We start from the raw sequence: 26343 nt of genomic DNA, 5'->3' as shown, positions 1-26343 counted from the left end.
TGGACAGTCCCTGGGATGTGCAGAACAGAAACGATGATCGCCCAACACATCGCCCAGTTCCCCCATGCTCTTAACTCAGACTGGAGACCCCAGTGCATGACCTGCCTGAATGCTGGGCAGGGGACCCTGGACTGCTAGGCCTCACCAGAGCAGTGGGGGCATGTAGGGCACCCTGGGTTCCAAACCTCACAGCCAGGCAGGCATAAGCTGATGCAGGATATGTCCCCAAAGGTGGCCCAGGTGATGACCTTCTGTGGCATGCCTTCGCTGGGAATGCCCACTGTTTGTGAACCAGGCCAGGCCTCTACCCACAGTTTACCAGGAAGGCAAGAGCCGCCATGCCCAGTGAGTCAGTGGGCCTGAGGCGGGGGCTGTGAAGCCTCAGGACCACACAGGCAGCATCCCTGACAAGGGCTGTCCCAAGTCCTCCCATGATTGGACAGTGAGGCTGGCGGGGCCAGCACCATAGACGCTTCTTTCTGTCCTAGGGGAAGGCACAGGCTGGATGACCTCGCCAGACACGGCGTGAGAGTGGTTGTTATGGACTCAGCAGGTGTGCCAGAGCAGAGCCCGTCCTGAGGGAGAGGGTGCATGGAGAAAACCACTGGTGGTGCTGGGGGGATGGGGTTTATGGCACCACAAAAGGCTGGCTGGCCCTCTGGCTGACTGGTGGGGTGGGCAGGGAGGTGGCAAGTCCTAGCACCAGAGACTGTCTGGTGTATGCTGAGAGCTCCCCCACGGGCTGCATCGTTTCTGCCATCCAGAAAAGCAGCGGAGCCATTTCAAGCTCCATGTTTGTCCCACGGCAGGGGCACGGCCCAGCTCCAGGGGCCCCCTCCTGCCCTGCCGCCCCCAGCAGCTCAGCTGTTTTAGCTGACCTCTGCAGACCTCTCCCAGTGCCTGCTAGGCAAGGGAACACCCCCCCCCCCCCGGGGAGTGTGAGCTACACCTTCCAAGGCAGGGGTGTGGCCGCCAACCGTGCGTTAAATGGGACACGGCTGGTCTCACGCTGCACTTGTCAGGAGGGTGCTGGCCCAGCCCTGCACTTGGCGTCTTCACTGGGTGTCTGAGAGCTCCTGCACACGCTTCGCACCAGGCGAGCAAGCGTCTGAGGCTCCCGTAGGCCCATCAGGTGCAAAGACATTCCTTTGTTCCCTGACAAGCAGGGTCCCATCCAGGGCTCCCGGGCGGGCAGACTAAGTGATGTTTTCTTAAGGAAGACACGAGATTAACCACCGTTAAAGCCCCAGCACAATGCATGGCCCTGCCCCTCACTGTCAGCGCTGTCTCTCTGCAGTGACTGACAGGTGCGGCCGGGTGCCGAAGGGCGCTCCTGGGGCCCGTCAAGCCCCAATGGGCAGGATTAGCCCGAGCGCAGCAGCAGACACGCCGGCTGGGAGAGCCACAGTGGAAATGTAATGAGGTGCCTGACGTTCGAGGGACAGAAAGCCTCCAACAGCCCTGCCAGCTCCTGTCACCGGGCCACAACACTGGCAAGTAGCTCTGGAACAAAGCCAGCGGCTTCCCCACCCCTGCTGAGTGTCTGCTTTGCTGTGAGGCGCAAGTAGACCCTGCAGAGGGCGGGGGGTGGGGGGGTGCTGCCTCTGTTCCCTGTGCCTGGGAAAAAGGGTCAGGGTCTTCTGAGGTGTGGCTGCAGGGGTCGTGGGGCATGCGGACAGCTCAAGAGCGGTGCCCTGACTGACAACTGTGAGGGGAGGAGAATAGGTTTGTGTGTGACAGGCCTGGGGCGGCCAGGCCCCACCCCAACCCGGGCCGTCCTGGGGGTGCATTAGGGACAGCACAGATAAGGGCACACTTCAGAAAAACACCCTCTTTATTTATACTCCAGAAATACCAGGTGGGGAGCTCAGATGTGGGCAGCCCACAGGGTGGGTTTCTGCACACACCGTCATCTTCTGGCATTGGGGGCTGGTGGGGCTGGCCTGGGCAGGAGGGTGCGCGAGGTGCAGGGGCTGATGAGCCCTGGAGCCATCCCTGCGGGGCACGTGGGCAGTCCGTCCAGAGGCCACCCACGCCGACGACCTCCGGGGCTCTCCAGGGGTGAGGCTTGCCTGGGCTCAGCCTCTGGTGTCCTACAAGAGTGGGGGGTGGGGCGGTGCTCAGCATGGGAGAGTCACGCCATCCCTGCATTGGCCTGGCCATGTCTCCCGTGCCCACACACAGAAGGAGTCTCTGCGGACAGGTGAGACATGGGCCCCAGAGAGAGCCCCTGCCCTCACCAGCCTGATGCGTCGCAGGGAACGCTACACTATTAAAAAATATTTTGAAATCATAAAAACACAGCTGGCTCTTTACAAAACAGCTCTGTTAGGTACGATGTTCTGATGAGAAGTTTCCTCAAGATGCCCTTCATTTGTCCGTATCAAGGGCAGCCCTGGCTGTGGAGGCTGTAGGACAGTGGGTGCCCAGGATGCCCCCAAGAGAAGCCCCAGGCCTGTGCCCAAATCCATGGGACCTTCAGCTGCCATTCAGGCCCTGAGGCCTGGTTGAGGGTGTCTCATGGGGTGCTCCCTGCTCTGTCTATACTCTACTTCAGCCCTCAGTACCCCAAACCTGGGAGAGGCCGACAGCTACAAGGGACACCCCAGGCGGGGCTGCTAGAGCTTGCAGAATGTCTCACAGGACCAGCTGAACAGGTCCTGACCACACGCAACCTTTCGGCAGGGGTCAGGGAGGAACTCACTAATTTCTTCCTCCTCAGAAGAGGTCTGGGGTGAACAGACCCCAAGGCTTCTGCCTGCTGTCCGGCTGGGCCAAACTTTGCAAAGCTCTAACAGAACCAGATGTGTGGGCCACTGCCGTGCACAAGGCAGCGTCTCCACCTTCTGGGTGACAGAGAAACGAGCCAGTGCAGCTCTGCATGGAGTGAAGCTGGAAAGGGAGGCCTGCTTCTCCTACCCAACAGCCCACTGAGCTCAGTCAGCCCAGTGTCCCCCAGCTTCCCCCCAGCGCCAAAACAGGCCACTAGGGTGTGAGCCCAGCCTCAAGACATTTCCTGCATTTGGGGACAAGCGGCAGCCAGGCCAGTGTCTGGAGAGGGAGGGTGTCCTGTTGTGAGGGAGGGGTGCCCTCACAGGGCCTCCTTCCCAGCCCTGTTTCTTCAGCTCCTGTAGTTGGGGCACAGGGCTCCCATGTCTGAGGTTGGCACGGTGGCTGTGGCCTCCCATGTATCTGGAGAGAGCTGTCACAGCGACACTTCCTCCACCCCCCGCCCCCCACCCCATGCTTCCAGCCTTAAACCCAGAGCCTGCCCCAGCTGTGTACCTGGATGTGAGCCTCCGAAGAACCTGGCTGTGGGGGGCTGCAGGCATGCCACGTGCCCTTGTCTGGGCAGGGATGGCTGCTTACCCTCAGCAGCCCGTCACGGTGGGGTCCAGGCCCGAGCGCTTGGAGATACGCAGCTTGGCCACCTCCTCAGCGCAGGTGGGGTGGATGCCCACTGTCCGCATCACCTGTGCATAGGAGGCCCCACACCTGCACACAGCGGGGCGGGGGAGGGGTTCAGGAGAGGAGTCCACACGGGGTGGCACGTCCACATCATCCCGTCTCTCAGAAGATGGCACATGGGAGGGCCCTGGAAGTCCTAGTCTCCTCGTTGCTCCCCAGGCCTGGACACTACCCTCTTCTCCAGCCAGCAGCCAGGAATACCCACACACACCTCTGCTGGACCTGTCTCCCACGTGTCTCCCAGCAAATGCCAAGCAGCCCCACCTCCCACCTCCCCTCGGCCCCCTCACCTGCTCCATCCAGGCTTCCTGCTGCTCCCAGCCCGCCAGGAGCAGACCTACCTGGGTCCATGGCTCCAGATACTCCTTCTGTGGGCCTGCTCCCTCTCCCCACCTGCCCCAGCGAGCTAGGTCGAGCCCACTTTGATGAGCCCTGCGCCGACCTGGCCTGGTCCTGCTCACGGCGCTCTTCTGCTCAGCACCCAGCTCTTGTCACACACACGTCCCCTCCCCCTGCAGCGGCGACCACCCACGGGGCACCAGGCCCCTCCTCAGAGGCACAGTAAGTGAGGACTCCCCGCAGGGCGCTGCCACTGTCAGCAGAAGGGGCCGCCACAAACAGCCCTCCTTCCATCTATACACACGTTGCAATAGCTGGTGCGCGAGTTCCCAACTTGAACAAGCGTGTGTTTCAAACTGTGGGCAGAAGGCCCCCAGAGGGAGCGTCCGGTTCACACCCTCCTCCTGACTATCTCTGAACATGGGTCCCCTCACTCCCCTGATTTGCTCAAACCTTCAGTGTCTCCACAGTGCAGGTGCTGGAAATGATCACCACCAGACTGGACGGTATCAAACCTTTCAACCCTCACTGACCAAAATGGTTTCTTGGTGTTTTAATTACATTAAAAATTCCAAACAATGCACAGCATCTTTCTACTATTTATTTTAGCTTTCTTTACCTGTGAATGGCCCGTTCACATTCTCTATTGGCTCTGTCCTAAAATTATTACTGTTACCTGCCAGGAAGCCTGGGGTGCCCCTGGGGTGTCTGGACTAGTCCCTCATAGCCCCCATCAGTCTTCCTGGATGGGGCCTGCCCCTCGACCTCTCACCCTGTCCTAAGACCTCCTAAGACCAGCCTCTGAGGCTAGATCTTGGCCACAGCCCCAAGCCCCAAGCACATGGTGGGGTGGCCCATGCAGCCCTTCTCTGTTCCTTCAGCTCCACTTTGCCTTCCACCCTCCTGCCTCTCACAGCCCCACACCCCTCTGTCCCCAGACAAACCACCCCCACCCAGAGCCTCCAGCAGCAAAAGTGCCAGGCAAGCCTGGGAACCCGGGACCCCGCAAAGCACAGCACATGCCGGCCCTGGGGCAGTGGGCGGACCTTGCTCATGACTGCAGGTGTGCTGGGCCCCGTGAAGGAGGGCCCCAGCCCTGTTCATTCTAAGTAGAGAAGACCCAAACTGGGACCCACCCTCGCTGGCCAGGGATTCGGGCCTCTCCCCTGGCCCCCCAGGTGGCCTGGCCACAGACTGACACAGTATGGCTGGCTTAAGAGCTGGCTGGAGAAGAAAGCTGCCTCTCTTGTGACGGGAGCTGCCGTATCTGAGGAGATGGTCTACCAAGCATGCAGATGATGGTACCTAAGAGCAACATCACAGCCGCAGACTTCCCACTGCAGCGCCACCAACTTTCAGAGCCACAGGCGCCAAAACAGTGCACAACGCTAACATCCCTCCCCACTTACTTGATCCCTAGAGCAAATCCTTGAGTAACTTCGCCTGCGTTGGGGCCAAGGAAGTGCAGGCCCAGTACCAGCTGTGGGGGCTTCCGCAAGCACACCATCTGAAAGCCACATGATCAATGGTCCGATTGGCTAGTGACAGGGCCCCGGGGCTGCACAGGCGGGCCTGCCCGGGGGGGATGGGCAGTTGCAGGGAGTTTCCCCACCCCCGGGTGCCAGCTCTTTCCCTGCCTCTCACCTCCTGGCATGGCCCACAAGGACACTCACCTTTATGTAACACTGGGACGCATCCCGCTCAGCCACTGTGAACTCCAAGGGTTTATAATACGCGTGATAAACCTAAGGGACAAGATACCAATTCCTAGAGTCAATAGCTTCCTGGGCTGCAGGGATGGGGTGGGGACCCAGAACTGCCCACGTGGCCTGCATGTCGTGGGTGGGGTAAGGACATGGTGGGGTTGGCTGTGAATACCACCCTTCTCACTCCCACACAAAACCAACCTTTGGCCAGGGCCACACTGTCTGCAAGACAGAACCTTTCCCACCTAGACCCAAGGCCCCCACGGACCACAGTAGCAGAGTGGGCCCCAGACTGGCTAAGTGGAGCCCACCATGTCTTGTCACAGAGCCCGAGTCTCAGAGCGTCACACCAGGTGGATGCTGAGGAGCAGATGGGGTGATGATGGGCAGTGGAAGGGGGTGCTCAGCCCACCCAGTGGCTCTGTGGCCTCCCAAGGGTACCCTGGTGCTGGCTGGGCCTTCACTTGAGCAAGGAGGGGGAGGCAGGCCTGGGGAGGCCCCTGGCCCACACCGGAGCTGTCGGCCAGAGGCTTTCAGCACCCAAGAAGGGCTCGACAGCGTGTTCGGGGCTGCGGCTGAGTAAAAAATGAGCAGGGCCCTCACATGTGCTGCACAGCCATTATTAATTAATGGAACTTCAGAGAATATTGTTCTAACTAAGACAGAATTGAAAAGAAAACAAACAAAGCGTATTTGGCCATTCAACATTGTGAAACATAAAACAACATTATAGAATGCCACGAACATATGTCCCCATGTACTTGTGATGAATCAAACAAAAATAGCAAATAAAGTGCTGGGGGGAAGGCTGGCCTGTCAGGCCTGGCCCGTTGATGGAGGGGACCGGGGCGCTGGGGCAAGGGGCAGGCCCTGGAACCCAGTGACTCATTCCCAGAGGGTACGAGGCCTGTGGTGGTGGCCACACAGGGGCTAGTTTCTCCCGGTCCGTTGCAAGCTGCTGCAGTAGCAAGATGAAGCCATGTTGGAGGCTTCCGGCTTCCCCGCTCCTGCCAGGCCACTTAGGGTACCCTCAGGGGCCACCCCAGGGCCACGGCAAGCTGACTGAGCACACTCAAGAGGCAGTCTTCCTTTGGGGGGGAGTACTTAAATCCGGGTTTTTGGGGGGCCTGTGAGAGCTGGACGAATCGCAGATCAGGAACAGAGACCCGGGTGGCAGGGAGGTGGGGGTACCTGAAGCCACAGCTGTGCTGTGGTAGAGTGGGGGCAGCAGGACTCTGGGAGCAGAAGCCGACGGCAAGAGAAGGTTGGGAGAGTCGGAGCCTTTCCAGGTAGAGGGAGACACATGCCCCGTGAAGGGCCACAGCCCAATGCTGCCCTGGTTTCTGGGACTGTCCTCCAGCACTCCTGTCCCAAGTGTCCCTCCGTGCCATATCTTGGCCAGCACTCTGGGCCCCCCGCCCCACTTTGACAAACTGCAGGCCCCAGGAAGCAAGGACACCAATGCTCCTGCTTGCCTGCCAGGTCTGGGTTGGGGAAGGGCTGTCGTCAGGGTGTGAGTGCCACACAGGCATTGTGTCCTGGCAGCCCTCTGTCCTTGGAGCCCCAACATACCTCCACGTGCTCCTCTCCGTGGCGAGCCACAGCCTCCTCCTCCGACAGCCCCACACAGCCGTACTCCAGTGGGGTGAAGACGGTGGTGGGAACCTGGAAAGCCAGTCCCAAGTGAGGTACACGCCTGGGGACCCAACACTGAAGATCCCCACTCAGGCCAGGTCCCCGGACATGTAAGTTAGCAGTCTGCCAGAGGGGGTGGGGGAGCTACCCTTGCTTGTTGCGAGGCCACTCCCACAAAGCTAAACCTTACTCATGAGTGTGTGCGTGCACACACAGAGGTCCACATGCCTGTGAGCGTGCACACAGGCTCATGCACGCCCCCCACCCCGTCCCCGCACCAAGAGTTACCCTGTCTCCAGGCTGGATGCAGCTCACTGAAGGGCAGAGGGTACTCACGTTTTCATAATCCATCACGTCTGAGGACTGACCACACAGCCGTTGGGCCAGGAGCTTTCCTGCCATTATGGCCGTGGGTGTCAGCTCAGGCCGCCCCTGATGCATGGGAGGAGCCCAGGGTTACTTTAGCACGTCTGGGGGAGTCTCCACAGGACCCCTGCCGCCGCCCATGCCTTCCTAGTGAAGCTTCTCCCCGTCTAAAACCTCCAAAGCCTGTTTGTCTCTGGGCGCAGGGCCCTGGGACAGTTTGCTTATCCTGCTTGCTTCCTTCTCTCTGTCCTGCTCTGGGGGGCCACCTGCGGTTATGGCCCCCATCCCTGGAAGAGCAGGTGAGCTGCCAGTGAGCCCCGCCACACTACCCACCCTGACTTGTGGCTTCCCTCTGAACCCCTTCTTCATGTTGGTGACCTTGGAGAGCTGCCCTCAGGACAGAGCTCGGAGTACCCGCTCCTACTTAATTGTCTGTAGTAACCAGGATTCAGGCTAAAACGGGCCCTGGAAGGATTTCGTGTGTGCCTGACATGCAGCTTGGCTTGCACGTCACAGTCCATTACAAATCCCAAATCCGAATGCCTTGCTGCTGGAGGCCCCTCCGTCGCAGGGTGTGTCCCGCTCCAGGAGCCAGGGGGGTGGGGTGGGGGGTGCACAGCCCCCCATGTTCCTACACGCGTCGGCCTGGGACCGGCTGCCAATCACCTCTGCAGCAGCAGGAAATGCAGATGTTGTTTGACATTCCAGAAATGAATAGAGATCCGCAGAGATAAACTCGTGAAAGCAGCCCGTGCATTCCACCGGGCCTAAGTGCGGAAACGTCCATGCGCGCAGCACAATATGTCACCAGACAATGGCTGCCCCGCCCGCCTGCGGGACTCTTCCCCACTGCACACCGGACCACTGGTTTAGTGTTAACTCTTTGGACTGCCCTGAAGGACCTTTCCAACTCAGTGGATTTAATATTTTAGTAGATGCCGCCTTTGTGTGTACTATTTCTGGCAAAACAGTCTGAAATACTATGGTTTCCTCTATGTTCGCACTCAGCTCCTGGGGTACGCAGAAAGCCTGGTATAATCTGCATGGCACTCTCTCCCAGGACCATGGGTGCTATCTTGGAGTGCAGCACACAGGATGAACACAGAGGGGCCACCAGAGAATGCCATGTCCCTACCATCGGAGATCACGTGAGCAACAGCACTGCCCGGTCCAGGGGGCACGTGAAGCCACTCACTTCTGTCCACACCAACAGGTCAATTGGACAGTCAGAAAGGTCTTGGTGGGAAGATGGGCTGGAGCTCTGAGCACACGCTCCAGCAAGCTGTCCCCGGGGTCCTGTCTCCGTTTGGTGGTCTGCTTCCCCTCATGTACCATTTCATGAGCCTGGGTCCACGGGCAGCCTGAGGGACTCAAGGGGCAGCCCTGTGGTTCACGTGCCAGCACGGAGCACAGCTAGGGAGTGATCCGTCTGGTACAATGGGCACAGCAGGGGCCGTGTTGTCCTTGCAGGAGGGGTTTGTATGGAGTCAAGTCTCTGCAAGAGGGGCCTGTGCCAGATGGGTAGGCTGGCCCCTCAGGAACAAAGGGAAAGCCCAGCCTTGCATGGGCTCCTGCCCTGGTCTGTCTCCATGAGTGTGTCAGGCTCTCCGGAAGACCCAGCCATCTTAAGCTACAGCAGAGGCTGAGGGAAGGACGGGGACAACTGCCACCTGTGCTCCTTCAGCTCTGGGATGCCCCACCCAGGGACCCACCTGCCACAGATTCTGGCTCCCCCACCTCCAGGCATTTCCCAAAGTGGGCTCTGGGGTGAGTGGGGGCAGGGCAGTGCTTACACTCTGGGGCAGGCACGAGCATCCTTACTGGGCTGGCCTGGGCCTCTAGCTCGCTCTACTCCTCCCTCAGGTCTTCCCTTGACCGCCACACTAAGCATCTTCTGACATCTCCCTCAAACAGTTCACTTACTCACTTATCAATCTGTGACTCCGACCAGGGTGTCACCATAAGAGCTACGACTTCTGTCTGTTCCTGCAGCAGTCAAAGAACCCAGAAAAGTGGCTGATGCTAGAACACATCACAGCGGGTTTAAGGCATCCCCAAAGTTCATGTCTGCCTGGAACCTCAGAATGGGACCTTGTTTGGAAATGAGGCTCTTTGCAGACGTAATTAAGGAAAGAATTGAGACCATTTAGGATCGGTCACTTAGGGTGAGCCCTAAATCCAATGAGGATCCCAAGAAGAAAGAAACAAGGACACACATGCGTGCACGTGTAAACACACACACACACACACACACAGACCAGCAGAGAGTGCTGTAGCTCCAAGTCTGCACTGCCTGATGGATGACGACGTGTCCTCCCCTAGAGGCTTCGGAGGTAGCCCAGCCCTGCCCACACAGACTTCCGGCCTCCAGAATGTGCAAGAATACAGTTCTAACAATCTAAGCCACCCAGCTTGTGATGATTTGTAATGGCAGCCCCAGGACTAACACGTTGATGATGCTGGCAGGACTGGCCAGCAAGAGCCCTGCTGGGGTCTGGGGGCCCTGGTGTATCTCTCAGGCTTCTTTGGCCAAGGCCCCACCTGAGCCAACTTCCTTAAGCCATGATGCAAATGTATAGGAGAGGCCAACTGCTCCAGGGGCTTTGGGAAGGTGGTCAGGGGAGCAGGGGTCCCATGACTGACCAGCCATGATGGGGCCATGAAGAGGGGAGGGGTGCGGACCAGATGCCTCCCAGGCTGGGGGGCAGGGCTTCTGCCAGGGACTCACAAGGAGAGGAGCAGGCAGGCCTGGTGAGTGGGGCTGTGTCCCCATCTGACAGCCCAGTCAGGGACAGTACTGACCCATCCTCAGATGAGAGGGTAAACTGAGGTGAGGAGGTCACGCTCAGGGCTACAGGGCCAGACAGCCCCAAGGATCGGCCCACCAGGAGCATCTCTAGGGCTCTGTACCGCCAGCCCACCTTCAGGAAGTCGAGACCCATGTTGTGTGCAAACAGATGTCCCTCCCTCAGAGCAGACAAGAGGGATTTGCTGATGGCGCTCTTCGTTTTTAAGCCTCCCCTCAGCCCCCCACTCCCCACAGAAACATTTGAGTAAGCAGAGGCTGGTGCCCAATCCTTCCCAGCACTTGAGACTACCAGTAGTACTTGGGGTTTGGCCCACAGCCTTTGTGAGCCTCGTCAGGTCCCTGAGGCCCAGCTCGGGTGGGGGCACGGGGAAGTGACACCAGGTGGTATGTACAGGCCGTACCTCTGCTACATCTCCGATGGCATAAATGTGGGGGACGGAGGTGGTTTCCCGAGCATCGACCAGGATCTTCTGACTGGTGGGGCTGGTGTGTACTCCAGCCTTCTCCAAATTCAGGCTTCTGGTTTCTGGAATGCGACCTGAAGGAAATAAAGTGCAAGGCTCAAAGACGTTCAGCAGTTCCCACTGAGATTCCTCCCTTGAATCAGAATGCTTCTCGGCATGCCCACTTGGCATGGGTCAAGAATATATCAAAATATCAAGCACAACAGCGTGGAGGGGCTGTCGGCCTCTGCAGCCTCACACACACGCACGCACACAGACGCCCGAGGCACACACGCACGCAGCCCCACACCGTTACTTGCACAGAGTTGACAAGAGGAGGAAGCAGGATGAGGAGGAACAGAAAGGAAGGGAAAGGGGTGGAGGAAGCAGGCGGGGACAAGATTTCTCTAAAGTCCTGTGATACAATTTTGGTTTTTTAATTATATAAGCAGTTCACATATTCAAACGACAAAAAAGAAAAATGGAAAAGGAAAAAAAAAAAAAGTCCCTATAATTTGTAAACAATCTGAAACCCAGGGGCCAAATTGGATATGTGGTTGATAACCCAGCACAGACAAAGATAATTTGCTCAGGAGACTACGCCAACCCATATTTCCACTGTACGATTAGATCCTGACAATAAAGCTTACAAGCCATTCAAAGAAGACAGGCAAAACCCCGTGAAGTCACATTTGAGTTGGAAATTCATTCATTCTCCATTTTCTTAATACAAAGTTCTAAAGGCTCTGACCACAGAAAAAGTCTAAAAGTAGAGATGACCCAGCAGTATGCACGCCCCATCGCTGGACAGTGATCTCAACCCTTCCCCACGGCAGGGGCCAGGCTCTGGGGAGCCCGCCAGCCCACCTCGGGCCTGGATGCCTTGTGGACACAGCAGAGCATGATCGAAGGTCACTGTAGCCGTAGTTGCGGACACAGCGCGACAGGGCCTCACAGCCTCTGAAGGCATCGGACCCTGAGGGGAAGACAGGGGACATACACAACCCGGGTTCTCACAGAATAAGCCTGTGCACGTTTTCCAGCAGTGCCAGGTGCATGTGCATCTCAGTCTCTGCGGAGCACGCCTGTGGGCCCCAAGTGAGCCCATAGCCTCCTGAGTCCCCACATGGCCCTTCCTGGGATAGGGAATGCTCCTTCTCACTCTCTCTGCGACCCCGGTGTTCCCACCCTCCCACGGGATGCTCTTCCCGCAGGCCCATGCTCAGGATGGTGCTTCGTGATGGATTTATGAGTCTCTCCTGCCCTCAAATTGGGTCTGTGTGAATAGGCGGTGGCCCTGTGTCCCCAGAGCTGGGCAGTAGAATGTCCTCCAGAGCAGGCAGCAAGAAGGCACAGACTTAAGCCCTGCTCAGGGTCTCGGGGCAGGCCACGCAAACCCCCTCTGGCAGCAAGTGGGGCTAGAGGCCTGGCCTCAGGCAGCTCCACGCTACAAGCCCTTAGCTCCTCCTCTCGTGTGCCTGTGGCACCTGGTCAGCAGATATTCCCAGCTTGGAGACCTCTAGAGCAGAGAATAGAAATGGGCAGAAAGGAAGAGCCCAAACCACACACCATAACCACCCCTGGGTGCAGTCATTTTTGGCTAATCCTGGTGAGCAACTCTCGGGTACAAAGCTGGCAGGAGCAGGGGACAGCGGCAGCAGCCTCCCTGCCGAGCTTCACATGCTTCCAGCCCTGGGCCTTGTCACCGCCGAGTGCCAGCAGAGGTCTCCCCTAGTTCAGACAGTGTGGTCTCACTAAGCCAAGGGATGGTGGAGTCAGCTCTTCCTGGGGGGCCCTGGGAGGGCAGAGGCAGCCCCGCAGGGCTCCCGGTATGTCCTAAAGGCAAAGACGAACAGTTTCAAAGGCACAATTCCCACAGCTCGTGCTGCCTCAGATACACGAGAGATCGGGTGGCTGGTGATGCTAAGCTGAGCATCTGGAAGACCAAGTCCTGTGAAAGGGAAACCTTAAGTCTCCAGCTGCTCTCCCAGAGTGCGAAGTCAAAACACAGAGACTCAGCTAAGCCGTGCTTCTCAAGTTCATGGGGAGTCGGCTCCGGCCTCTTCAGTATGCTTGGCCGCAAGAATCAGGTGCTGGGTGGGTGGACACCCGTTGCCCAGCATACCAGACACTGGCGACGCGACCTGAGGCTCTGGAGGTCCCTGCCCTCTGACAGCACCAATGCCGGCCCTAGTTGAGTGAGCAGAGACGCGTGGGTGTGTGGAGCGCATCACGCCACGCTGGCCAGTTTCCTGCCTGGAGGAGGCAGCATGGGGGCCCCAGGCCTGATTCCTGAGTAGGGGATCCAGCTGTCACCTGGGAGCTTCTCCTGCAACTAGGAAGGGACTGGAAGGGGCTGCGCCTCAGCAAGGAAAGAGCTGGGCCCAGTGGGCAGGCCTGGTGGGGGTCTGCAGGGTGGGCCAAGAGTCCCTGCAGGTAGGGGACTCAGAGCTGAGCCCTTAGGCTCCGCCCCAGACTGCCGGTTTTAGGGAGCAGGGCCTCCAGCAGCTTGCCAGGCTCACGGTATCCTGGCGATTGCTCCAGGCTGAGGCTGGAGCGTCCAAGGACAAAGCTGGCTGCCCACAGACTACTTTGCTCTGACACTGGCCACACAGCACTCCTGCCTGGCAGGTCCCGGGAGACCAGAAGCATTTCCTTGGGCCTCGTGGTAACCACGGTAACCCTACACCTCGGAGATGTCAGTCTAACCACATCCCAGGTCTCAAGGAATATGGAGATAAATTTAAAAGGGGTAGCAGCAGCAGGGGTAGACAGAATACGCCCAAATTGCGGAAGGCCCGGGATCTCTTGCTCCCTGGGGTCTTGGTTCTTTGGTACCCAGCTCGGGCTTGCTGAGTACAGCTGAACGGCTCCCAGGCCTGGTTCCCGGATCTCTGCTCCCTGGACACCACCGGCATGGGGATGGCAGTCTGTCTGTGTGTCGGTTTAGTTCCTCGGGACAGTCCTCAGAGGAAGGCCCGCCGACCAGGCGGGGCTTCCCCGGGCCCAGGGCAGGGAGCTGTGCCTGGATGGTGGCCCCTTCTGGGGCTTGTTCCTTCCCTCTGACTGAAGTTTTAATTTCCACTTCTTTGACTACCAGTATATTTACCAGTAAAACTAAGGACTTTGGGCCACATATTCAGTAGCTGTATTTCCTCTTGTGAACTGCCCATTCCTTGCCTTTTTAATTTCATTTATGCGTATCTCCACGACTTGACTGCCTTGCAAGAGCTTCTCACATGATACCTGAGTGACACTCCTATTTACTGCAAACAACAAGGGTGTCAAGATTCCAGAAACAAACATGTTCTCACTTCCTCCTCAGACGCAGAGTCCAAACCAATGTGTGGATGGATCCTTAGAGATGCCTCCCTCACCAGGCTCAGCCTCGTCTGCTGAGTCCCTCTAAGTGACCCTGGTGTTACCAACATAAGACAGTCCTGGCATCTAGGACATCCTGGGGCCCTGAAGTAGTGCAGGAAGCCGCAATCAGCCTGAGAGCTCCCGGGGCAGCTGGACCAGACCAGCACTCCTCTCACGGCCCCAGAGTCCCACCAGCTGCCGCTACTGGTCTGGGGAGGCAGCCTGGCCCCCACGCTCACCAAGCCAGCTGGAGAAGGCTGGAGAAAGCTGAAGGTCAAAAACTCCCCAGATGGCAGTTTTGGTCCTTCCTACCTGCTCAGCTGGGCCCAGGGACACAGACAACTGGACATATGCAGTTTCCTGGGCCTCTGTCTCCCTGTTACAGGAAAACGGGCATTCCCTCCAATTTCACGCCTGCCTGGAGCACACGTTCCGACGAGTGAAGGGCAATCCGTATAATGAGTTAAGATTTAAGTGCCAGCAGGAGTATGACAGGGCGAATGAGGGGCTCTGATCACACAGACGCAGGCGAGTATCAGGAGGGTGGGGGTCCAGGAGACTGGACCAACAGCTTCACACAGGTTCACAGAGCACCCTTCCTGGCATCCCTCCTGGGGGGGAAACATGCATGGGCCTCAAGAGTCAGCCACTCGCCCTAGGCTGGCCTGCGAGTCACCCTGGGCCAGACAGGGAAGGCAGAACTCACACCTTTGGCACCTCTAGTATCGATCCCTTGAGGCTCACCTTTTAAAAAAGTTTATTATGTGTCTCTTGTCATCTTTGGGACTTTAGGGGAAAGGATGACAACAGCAAAGGGCTCCTTTTATTTTCTCAAATGGCCCCTTCTAAAATAGCCCCAGAACCCCAGTCTACACCTTAGGGGCCCCAAGAACAGGGCAGAGGACCCAACCTGCTGTCCTGGGTTCCAGGTAGGGCTCAACGTTTGCTGAATGAATAAGTGAGCCTTACCACGACCCGAGCACCTTAGCGTGACCTGAGGCTGGAGGCTTACTGTGACCACCAGCACCTGCCACTGCCCCCCAGGAAAACCTGAGGACACCTCTCACCACTGTCCACTCCGCATGAAACACAACATGGGCCTTTCCCATTCAAGCCTGTGTGCAGCACCGACAACACATAAAATAAGCTCATATGGGCCCTAAACCCCCAGAGCCAGCCCTGGAACGTGGTGCAGCCTCCAGCCCAGGCCCAGTGGCAGTTTGGTCCACAGGAACCCCCAGGAAGGGACACGTTCACTGGTAGGTGGTAATTATTGCTGTAACAATTACATATATCAATATAACCTTCCTGCTGGTTGACGGCTCCCAGTAGCGCTTGCAAAATTTAGATAGTGCACATTAATGCAAAAACAAAACAAAACAAAAAAAGATGCCTATTTATCTTTATAACCATTTTCACTAAGACTTTCTTCTTCTTTTTTTAAAAAACAACTTGCTTCCACTAAGTTCTAATCACAAATATTGAATCTGATTTGGTAAAAAGACCATAAGTGCGGAGATAGGCTGGCCTGGGTCTGACGGCTGTGGGGGTCAAGGTGACCCTGGACACGGGCAGGAGCCAGCTCTCCGGCCTGCCCCAGTGCAGGGCTTCCCAGAGGGCAGAGGGCCAGTCTGCGAGCACGGAGGCTGTTTTCCCACTGCCCTGCCTCTGCAATGGGTTGGTGCCACAGTGAGCCACAGCAGAGATGAATGACAGCCAGAGTCGACGGTATTGGCTCACGAGCTGGGGTCCATCACCCAGGGCCACATGGTGTGGCAGGGGAAGGCCGAGGTCTCAGGCCCAGCCGCTTCCCTTGGCCTGTGGGGGGGGGGGCCGACAGGAAGAACTCCCTGAACATCTCCTTTCCCTCCAAGAAAACACACCACATACACACAGACTGGAGTCTCTCTTCACGTGGCTAGTTACAAACTTGACGTTTAAACTGAAATAAAAAGGTGTTAGAATATGTGAGGCTCATGAGAGGAGCAGTGCTCCCCTTTCAGGCCTGGGGAGCTGAGAAAGGTGGGCCTTAGGTGACCTGGGGAGTCCACGTGTGGGAACCTGTCACAACGCGTTAGGTTGCTCCGAGGTCCCCCCCGGGAGGAACATAGCTTCGTGCAGTTTCCTACAGCCACAGCATGACACGGCCCCAAAGAACAGGCCCAGGGGCCTTGGACTGGGCTTCTCTCAACAAGGTTGCACCCACGTTCCACCTGCTAGTCCCTCTCCAGCAGCCCCACACCAGCCTGGGCTCTTCTCATGGCTATCAGGGGGCACAGGGGCCTGGACTGCTTCATCCTTCTTGCTGGACTCAAGAGACATCGCCTCCACACACACCCATGAATTCCCAGCCTCGGGGGCTCACTTCTGTTTTGCCTCCAGGTCCTAGTGCTGCTGCCCAGCACTCAGGGGTGGGGGGTGGAGGGTGGGGAGACAGTCCACAAGGACTCGAAGGGGTGTCTGTGGGATGGAGGACCCATTAGCTAAATGTAGCTGAGCAAGGCGGCCCCCTGGAAACCAAAGCCAGCAGTCCCCGTGGTGGTAGAGAGGGGAGCCCGAGTCTGCAGCCCACCCTGGGCAGTCGCACTCCACTCCCCAGGTACCGCAAGCCCCATCCCTGTCTCCACAGGTGCCAGCACCTCCCCGGCTGTGGTCCATGGGTATACTTTGTGTAAGTGGGCTCTACAGGGAGGGAGGTCCTCAATATGGTGGTTGGATTAAAGCTGGAGAGCCGGAGTAGGGGGGCACCTAGTGGCTTAGTCAGTGGACCATCCAGGTCTTCAGCTCAGGTCATCATCTCAGGGTTGTGGGATCAAGCCCCCCCGTTGGGCTCTGTGCTCAGCACAGAGTCTGCTTGTCCTTCTCCCTCTGCTATTTCTACCACCATCATCCCCATGTTCTCTCTCCCAAATACATAAATAAGATTTAAAACAAAAACAAAAACAAGAAACTAGAAAGCCAGTCCTCCAGCGCCTGCTGGCTCTCTTTATGCCATTTTAGAGACTTGGAAGTTATCTGTGGGTTTCACACCCAGGTGGGTGATACCAATTTCCCTGCTAAGACAAAAATCCGAGGAAGAGGAAGTGGCTGATTCCTAATAGACCAACGGGGCTGCTGAGGAATGGCCAGGACGGCCCTTCCTGGCACTCCGGGTGGTGGGGACACCAGCCGTCTGGGCCTTCTGACTGTGGGCAGGATTCTTGTGGCCCAGGGAGGGAAGAACCAAGAGTGTCCACCCTTGCCTCGAGAGGGGGCCAGGAAACCTTCCAGGAGGCTAGAGATGCTGGGGGGCACAGGAGAGTTTGAGCGGCTGGTTTTCCTAGGGCTTTGCTCCAGCCACCCTTCGTCCAGCCTCGGAAACAAAGTCGAAGCTGAACCTCAGCCGAGCTCCAGCTGGGAAGCGATTCCACACGCAAGTGTCCCGTCAGTGTCCCTGTCCTGCCCCATCCTGCCCCTGCTTCCCCCCCCCCCCGCCCCCAACGGCCGCCCCCGATGGCTGAGGATTCAGGCCACAACTGGTTAACTGCACAGGGTGAATTCGAGCCCAAGGCAGGCGCAGGCTGACTGTCTTCACTCAGCACCGTAATCGGCACATCTGCAGACAGGAAATCCTCCTCGCTGCGAGTTCCCAGTCTATTATCTGAGACACCTGGTGTGGGTGGGTGATTCAGAGACAAACAATGAGCCGGCCCCCTGCACAGCAATTAACTGCTTTAACTGCTAATGTGTTTAATCCACCACGTGGAGATCAAGGCTGGGCTGAGGAAGAGGCTCAGGAGTCCTCCCGGCTTGTAGACTGCAGCTCCTCCCCATCCCTGCGCAGACCGTCCTCACCAGCCATGACCCCAGTGCCAAGCACAAGCTCAGCCCCACGGAAGCTCCTCGTGGCCCTTGCTGTGTGTCCTCCTGACACGAGGGCCATCCTTCCCTCCTGTTTTTCGCACACGTCAAAGTCCCGCCGGTGTGCACGCAGCACTCGCTACTGAAGCAGGACCCATGGTGCCGGAGCTATTTGCTGCGCCAGCCCTTCGGGCCCCAAGAGAGCTTTATTTTAACCTCCTGGCCCACTGATCATCCTTCATTGCAAGCAGAAACGATGCTTGGCTAAAGGCTTATCGGGGTAAACCGGCAGAAAACATTCCCAGTTGTTAAACTGGGAAGTGGCTCCCGATTGTTTACAAAACCTGGCCCGGGAGCTAGCAGCAAAGTCAGCACATGCCCGTACAGCCCCAGGAGGCGTGCCAGAAACCGCCGCCGCCACCACAGCGCCGCCTCGGGAAGCAAGGTCAAAGGCTAAGGACTGTGAAAAGCTTCCACCCCCAGCATCAATCACATTGGGCAGACTGTCTGGGGGATGCTCTTTTTGAAAATACAGAAAATAAAACGGATTCCTGCAGAGGGGAGGGCAGGCATGTGCACCGGGGGCCTGGCTTGTCACCCACCAGGGACCTGTCTGGAAGCTGGGAGGACCTCGAGGCTTCCCCAGGGCACAGCCCCTTGCCCTCTGAGCTGCTGCCCTCAGCGTAGGCTGAGCGGACGGCATATTGGCATAGGCCTTTGCCTCTGTCCAACAGCGAGAGAAGGGATGTGGGTATTTGGGGTCCCCGAGGTGTTATCAGGGGACAAAGGAAGAGACTGGGAGTGCAAACGGGAAGGGAGAGACTTGCCACTGCCCCTTTTAGAACGGACTTTAAGATAAATGTCAACTTACACTTCTGGACCTGAATAGTTATAGAATCTTTCACGGTGTTTACCAAAATAAACCTACTTCAATTTACTTTTATGAACTGAACAAGAGTATTTCCTATGGCCATTTACTAAGTTTTGGGCAAGAGGCACTAACTGAACTGCAAGGAGTTTTCCTTGCTCCTTAAATCTGCCTGTGTTGACCACACACAAGTGAAGGGCTCCGACTCCCTCAGAGTTTATCTCATGGTCTGATTTCCAAGCATTCTGAGGACTCAGGAAAACCAGAGAAGCTTCTCAGAAGCACATTGCTCTGTGACGCAGCCCGGCTCCTCCTGGGAGCCTCCCCGCAGGGGATGCTGGGACTAGGCCAACCAGGTCCTGACAGACGCTGACATGACGGCCCCTCTGAGCACTCAGTAAACATTTGATAAACCGATGTGGGGGTGGCTGAGGATTCTGACAGCTACACGGTTCTGAGCCCGGGCTCACGGAGGAGGGACAATGGACCAGGCTCAGTGCAAAGAGACCCTGGTGAACTGGAAATAGCGCACAGGGCCAGACCCCACTCACAGCCACAGGCAGGCTCACGACGGACACTCTGAGCTCTCTGCTTTTCCCGCCTGGCTCCTGGCCAAGGCACCTTTCTTCAGAGCCCATGTCCCTTCCCTCAGACCAGCTGAGGCCCAGGCCCTGGGCAGGTGTCTCCCTACTCCATCCCCACTCTCCATCCTGCTCCCTTGCGGTGCAGGGAGGAGCCAGCCCCGGAGGGAGTACGTCCGGCAATGGCAGCAACAGGCTAACTCTGTCCAGCCATGCTTGCTCGACTTTCGCCCCCCTCTCCCCACAGAAAGCTAGACCCACACCTCTCAGAGAATGGGAGGATGAGAACACAACCACATGTGGGTGCGCTGGCTTCCAAGCCATGTGCAGCAGAGGAAGGCCCAAGGCCTCGGCCCCATCACTGACGTCATCTTGGGAGATCTGCAAAGTGTGGTTTCCACAAAAGCCAGTGAGGCATTTACTCCTGCAGAGCTCAAACCAACCCAATGGAGGTGAGGGAAACACCTCCACGGGCTGTTCCGATGGCCTAAGAGGTATGCTATGACAGTTGGCCCACCCGAAAGCCAGCAGGACAAGGGGAGCTCTGGAGACAGCAGGAAGGGGAAGGCGATGCTGCTGGTCTCCATGCGGCTCACCTGTGGCTCGGTGCGCCCTTACCTATGGCCCACAGAACAGTGTTGAAGGTGCCCGTGTCCTCCTTGCCAGAGCTGGGGTCCTCCCAGGTAACCTGGAGCTGGCCATCTGGGAGCCTCTGTACTCGGGAGGGGGTACAGCCTCTCAGGAACCGGGTGCCTTGAGACGCCATGTACTCCGTGACCAAGGAAGACATTTGCTGCAAAGCATAAGAGATGTGCTGTGAGGCCCGGGTGGCAGTGAGAACATCTACTCCTAACGACTGTGGGAGGAGAGGACATGGTCTCCTGCCTGCTTGAAAAAGCCCTAGAGAGGGCGCCTGGGTGGCTCAGTGGGTTAAGCCGCTGCCTTCGGCTCAGGTCATGATCTCAGGGTCCTGGGATTGAGTCCCGCATCGGGCTCTCTGCTCAGCAGGGAGCCTGCTTCCTCCTCTCTCTCTCTGCCTGCCTCTCTGCCTACTTGTGATCTCTCTCTGTCAAATAAATAAATAAAATCTTTAAAAAAAAAAAAAAGAAAAGAAAAGAAAAAGCCCTAGAGGAGCCCAAGAAAGGTCCATTCGAAGGGGAAGGTCCAAGGCCCCCTGGCTGCTAGGGAGCCTCTGTCCACCCCCACTTCTGGGTCCCCTTGTTCTCAGTGGAACGGAGGGCGGAGCTGGGAGAGCACCTGATGCCAGCTCCAAATCCGAGAATCTGGGGTCCTTGGGTTAGGATGCACTTGACCTTCAGGGTCTTCTCTACATGCCGATTAACTAAGTCTTCACTGAAAACACTGACAGAGAAGCACCCCTTTCCCCTGGGGGCTCTGCACTGGCTGAACGAGATGACACTTGGCTCCATTCCTGCCACCACTGCCAAATGCTGTCACCTTCTCTGCCTCTGGGGAGTTGGGACAGTAGGTGCGCCCCTCTGCTCCCCACCAAGATATACAAGGCAACAGGCATGGTGGGGTGGGTGGAGGTGGACCCTGGCATCTGCAGAGAGGGCTCCCTCCTCCCAGCCTCGGAGGCTCTGTAACCCCTGGCTGCAGATGGGGGCTCAGCTCCTGGGGCCACTGCGGGGGTGGGTGGGCAGTGGCAGGGCTTGTGCTGGCCAGAGCCCCAGCCAGACAAAGCTTCCTCTTTGAAGAGGAAATAGAAGCCACTGTTTAAATCCTCTGGTGCCCGCTCATATAGAGACATACACCATGAGGAGCCCTGCCTGTTCAGGACTGTCACATGAGTCACGGGAACACAAGTGTAGGCGGCTCCTCCCTCTGGACTCCTGACGAGCCTGGAGTCTCTGTCGCAGTCCATGGGGACACTACTGGGCCCAACTGAGCCACATGGCCAGACCATGTGCCTGCCACCGGGGCTGCACATCCTTCTGAGGCAGGGCCTGAGTCACCTGGCCTGAGTCACCTGGCCTCCAACCTCTGCCTGGGCTGGAAGGCCAGTCTTCTGAGTGGTCCCTGTCCCTATGGGCCCCCCACTCCATAGGCCTTGTCCTTCTCAGTGTCCTACAGCGTGGCCTCATGTGGCTCCTGTCTGGTTTGCGCCTGGCGATCTCCACCCATGGCCCGAGGCACCGAGACCTTCCCAGATGTTGCCGCCTGGCCTGGCTAGCTCAGTCGGTTAAGGGTCTCTCTTTAGTTCAGGTCATGATCCCGAAGTCTTGAGATCAAATCTCACATCGGGCTCCTCGCTCAGGAGAGAGCCTCCTTCTCCCTCTGCCTGCCATTTTCCCTACTCATTTGCTCTTTCTCTTTCTCTCGGACATAAAATCTTAAAAAGAAAGCAAGAAAGCAAGCACACAGCATATACAGCATCTACCGGGTGGGCTGGGGCTGGGCGCTGTACATGGCAGGCCCACTGCTTCCCCACCCCTGCAAGAGCTCACAAGGCCGGAGAGCACAGACAGACGGGTCTGTCTTCCTTCTCAGGCACGTGAGAGGACATTTTGACATCTTGACAGTGACAGCCCTAGACTTGGGTTTTTGTTTCGGTTTTTTTTTAAAGATTTTATTTATTATTTATTTGATAGACAGAGATCGTAAGTAGGCAGAGAAGCAGGCAGAGAGAGAGGAAGGGAAGCAGGCTCTCTGCTGAGCAGAGAGCCCAACGTGGGGCTCGATCCCAGGACCCTGGGATCATGACCTGAGCCGAAGACAGAGGCTTTAACCCACTGAGCCACCCAGGTGCCCCTAGACTTGGGTTTTAATAGGTGGCTTTTCCTTGAAGAATTTTAGTTAAAAAAACAAACAAACAAACAGCAAACCACGTGCCCCTGACATGGATGCCTCTGCCATCATCAGGGCGTCTCTGGCCCTAACGCAGGTCAGGACAACCTGTACTCTCCAGACCCCACAGGGTGGCCCTCTGAGCTCCTGCCATGTGGCTGTCAGGAGTGGCCAACTGACAGGCAGGCCGTGAGAGGCGCTGGCCCCATGTAGTGGACAGGACGTGGAACTGGCGGGGCCTCAGAGGCTGTGTGGGACACTCTGAGCACTCAGGGTGGGCCGCCAGCCAGGACAGCCACCAAGTGCTCGTCTTGACTCATACATTCCTCTTTTCTGCCACCTCCTGAGGCTCCCATGGCCTTACCAGTCTGGTACCTGCTTCCCAACCTGGTGCTCCCCACAGAGGTGGCACCCTGCTCAGACACCAGAGGAGTTCAGCAGGGAAGACGGGGGACAGCGGACTAGCCACCACATTCTTTCTGCTTTCTAATTGAGGGACTAGAGGGTTGACCCAACCTTGTGGTCCATGAGGCTGGCCTGCTGTGCCCAGCAATGTCCCTTCGATCTGGGGGGACGTTACCACACATTCCATGGGCCAGCCCCTCCTTCCACACTCTGGCAGGTGTTTTCTGTTTTAGGAACAATCTCCTCACTCAACACAAGGGCCAGTTTTGAAAGACTGAGACCTCACTCCCCGACCACACCTGCACCCGCCTGGAAGAGAGCGCGGGGTGGGAGCTGGGGCACCCACGGCCATACCTGGTCAAAGCCCCGGAGGGGTATACTTCTTATCATGACGGTGGTGTCCAATCCGAGACCGGTGAGGAACCCAGCACACTCCAGGGCCACGTCTGCCAGAGGCTAAGGAAGGCTAATGGATCATGACATCAGGAGCCAAGGGACAGGGAGGGCACCAGGCAGCAGGAAGGATTCTGGCAAAGCAGCAGCTGTGGCCAGACACCCCCAGTGCTCTGGCCAGCCACCTGCTCCCCCACAATCTCCAGTCAGCCTGGAAGAGGCTCCCAACACAAGCCACAAAGACCCCCTCCCGCACCCCAACCTCAGGAACACATGCCCAAAGTGAGGAGGGGACTCTAAGAGCCACGGCACAGGGGAACCCTCCAGCACCCAAGGCCAGGTGGCTTCTGCCTCCATGGGGCATCTGTCCAGGCTCCTTGTAATTTAATGTCAGCCTTTGGTGCCAGGACCCCCAAGGGGTCCGAGTAGCAACAGAAGGGAAGAGTGTCCTTCATGAAAGAACAGGAAGAGCCACCTTCGAACCCGGTTCCCAGCTAGCAGTCCCAGCTTTCCCCTTCCCTCAGCTATCCCCTCTCCTGACCTCAGATCCTCCCTGGCTCCTCCCTTGAGCCAATCTGGTGTTACCGCTCCTTCTGAAGGAACAGGCCCGGATGGGACTGCTCTCCAGGGAGCACCACCTGCCTCACGGCTGTGTCCAGCTGCCCTGAAGGGCTTAGGCGTCTCAGTGTACAGCTCAGGAAATGCCTCCAGGAAGCCCTAGCCTCAAAGGTCAGCCTCAAATTGTCCCCCGGGTACAGGTCATCTGCCCTGAGTGGCCTTGGAAACGCCTGACTCCAGGCAGCAGATGGTCCTCCCTGCTGGAAGGGAGGGCCATGGGGGAGGGGCTGTAGGAACCGGGTGTCCCCTCTCAGGCCTGTGAGCACAGCCGGCTGTCACCTGTACGCCAGCAAAGGATACAGCTGGCCCCGACCACCAACCTGTTAGAGGAAAGGACACAGAGGGAAAGAATGGTGAGTACCATACGTGGCTCACCATGGCCCCCGTGCAGCTGTCCTGAAGGGGGCCTCTGCCGGGGGGGACAGGGCCCTTGAGCTTCCCTGCAAGGTGCCTGGTCAGCTGATGTGTCACTGTTGATGAATCAGCTGAGGCTCACTGTTCAAACAGGTTGTCCCAAGGTACAAAACCCACTTCCCAGAGGCTCTGACTGTGAGATAAATGACAAACACAGTGTCACTGAATCAGAAAATTGCCAGGTGGTGAAGGATGTGAGTGGTCAGTGACAGAATAGCCCATGTCCTGCGAGAGATCCCAGGAGAGCGACCAATGTGGAGTCCACGGGTGTGTGGAGGAAAAGCCCAGTGGAACAAGGGGAATGGTCTTCCTTCTGTCCTAATGTAAACTCTGCCATGGGGCTCCCTCTGGATCTCCGGTGGCAGACATGCTCTGCAGGATGGGGAGGGCACCAGACAGCAGGGAGGATTCTGGGAAAGCAGTGGCTATTCAGAACATCCTCGGACCCTGGAAGGCCAGGCTGTCCAGCCCCACCTCACACAGGCCAGGGCCTGGAGGGCCAGTTCCCTGGAGCAAAGATGAGGACACCTGGGGGCAGCGGGAGACATAGAGGACACTGGGACCCAGAAGAGTCATTTAAAATATCTACCCTAGTGGCATAAGCCCTCTCTTGTGATTCAGCTCCACTCTGCATATGTGAACACATATGCACACCAGCACAAACACACACACACATGCGCACAGCCTAACACAGACCGAAAATTCCTGGCCCCGGTGGCAACATGTGGGTGGGCTTGTCAGATCACCCCTTCAGCCTTTGAACAAGAGGAGGTGATGTAAGGACGGATAAGCCCAATGTCAGCACTAATCCCGGCAGGTACTAATGATATAATTCCATTTCAAAAAGCAGTCTATCCCGTGGAATACTGCCGCAGGTGCCCCGCGGGAGGCAACTGGCACACGGCTTCCTCTTGGGGGCCGGGGACAGAACTGGGCTGGAGTCACGCTCGGGGCGAGTGAACAGAGCTCACCGCATGAGAAAGTTGAGAAGAACACTAGGCCCCGCAGCTGGCAGGAGCACGGAGATGCATTCAGGGTCCCATATGGGCCTGGCAATGTCTAAGAAACAGACACGGTGGCGTTCACGTGGATCCACACGTGGATGTGGCAACACACACAGGTGTGTAACAGGTAGGTCTTTGCAGAAGGACGTTTTCAAAATGACACAATCTAACTTCTTTTGTGCTCGATGTATGTGGTGAGAAGCACAAGCTTTCCTCTAAGATGTGAAAGCCACAGCCACATCATGCTGTCGTGTGATATGGGAGCCCCTCTGTTGGACAACAGGGCTGTCCTGGCCTGTCTTGGAGACTTCTGGCCTCTGGGACGTGGGCCCTCCAGCAGGAGCTAGCCAGTTGCCAGCTATTACCTGCAGGACATCTCCAGACCCTTGTATTACATTGCTAAGGATGCGGGAGGGCAGTCTCCGGATTTCAGCATGACTGCTTTGTTTCTGCTGCCCCCTGGTCCCTCACCACTTCTTGCCCTGTGTGGTTGGGAAGCCGGACAGGGAAGTAGGCAGGCGGCCACACAGATGTGGAACCCCCAGGTCCCCCTATCCCGGAGCCACCTCAGCACTCTGGGCCTCCCACTCTCACCTCCCAGTCACGGGGACCCACCCTTCTCAGGCCACCAGCTCTGAGTTGCCAACAGAGGGCACATCTGGGAGGAGGCTGGTGCCAGCCAGCTCAGCCACTCCAAAGTGGGTGCCTTGACTGCATGTGTAGAGCTCAAATCTCATAAACAAACACGCGTCCTGCCTTCTGGAAGGTAATTTGAAGTCTCTTCTTGTCTTATCAACAATACTGGTTTTCACTCCACCCTACCCCCAATTTGTCAAATGGTCATTATTCTTTGCAGAACCCAGGCTCCAAGAACTCAGAAAACTCCCTTCAAATGAGCTGAAGTAGGAAAACGCCAGAGCAAAGACAGATTCTGGAGTCTCTAGATCGCAAGAGGTAGGGAGGGCCAGAAGAGGGGCTCTGGGCTCTGGGTTTTTTTGTTGTTGTTGTTTCGTTTTTTTTTGTTTTGGGGGTTTTTTTTTGTAGCCTTGAAACTGCACAGAAATTCCTCTGGTGGCTGAGGAAACTCCTGGCCAGAAAGGGGGCCTGGGAACAACAGGGCCAAGGTCAGCTGCCAAGGAGCAGGGACCAGTGCCGGCCTTGACCTGCCACAGGACAGGGGTGCTGGCAGCAGCAGAAGTCAGGACCAGCTTGTCAGGTCCGGGGTGGAAGGGCCCAAGTGAGCCTCCGCAGGATGGAAACCCTCACCTTGTCACTACATTAAG

At 57.4% G+C, this 26343-nt stretch overlaps 1 protein-coding gene across 2 annotated transcripts in view; it reads right to left on the bottom strand.

Moving 5' to 3' along the window:
• Positions 1–1816: 1816 nt before the first annotated feature.
• TXNRD2 (thioredoxin reductase 2) overlaps positions 1817–26343 on the bottom strand; it is a 49455-nt gene continuing 24928 nt past the window's right edge. For both annotated transcript variants that reach the window (XM_059140307.1, XM_059140305.1), the window contains exons 9-18: positions 23943–23962; positions 22986–23077; positions 20037–20211; positions 10725–10861; positions 7485–7580; positions 7086–7178; positions 5481–5552; positions 5217–5314; positions 3286–3495; positions 1817–2093 (exon numbers count right to left, since the gene is read on the bottom strand). In XM_059140307.1, coding sequence (XP_058996290.1) covers positions 3372–3495; positions 5217–5314; positions 5481–5552; positions 7086–7178; positions 7485–7580; positions 10725–10861; positions 20037–20211; positions 22986–23077; positions 23943–23962 — 907 coding nt within the window. In that variant the 3' untranslated portion in view covers positions 1817–2093; positions 3286–3371. The remainder of the gene's footprint in view (positions 2094–3285; positions 3496–5216; positions 5315–5480; positions 5553–7085; positions 7179–7484; positions 7581–10724; positions 10862–20036; positions 20212–22985; positions 23078–23942; positions 23963–26343) is intronic.

This window comes from Mustela lutreola, chromosome 11, assembly GCF_030435805.1.
Source record: "Mustela lutreola isolate mMusLut2 chromosome 11, mMusLut2.pri, whole genome shotgun sequence".
NCBI classification, from domain to species: Eukaryota; Metazoa; Chordata; class Mammalia; order Carnivora; family Mustelidae; genus Mustela; species Mustela lutreola.
The sequence above is the reverse complement of the archived record's forward strand: the minus strand, read 5'-3'. Positions and strand labels throughout refer to the sequence as shown.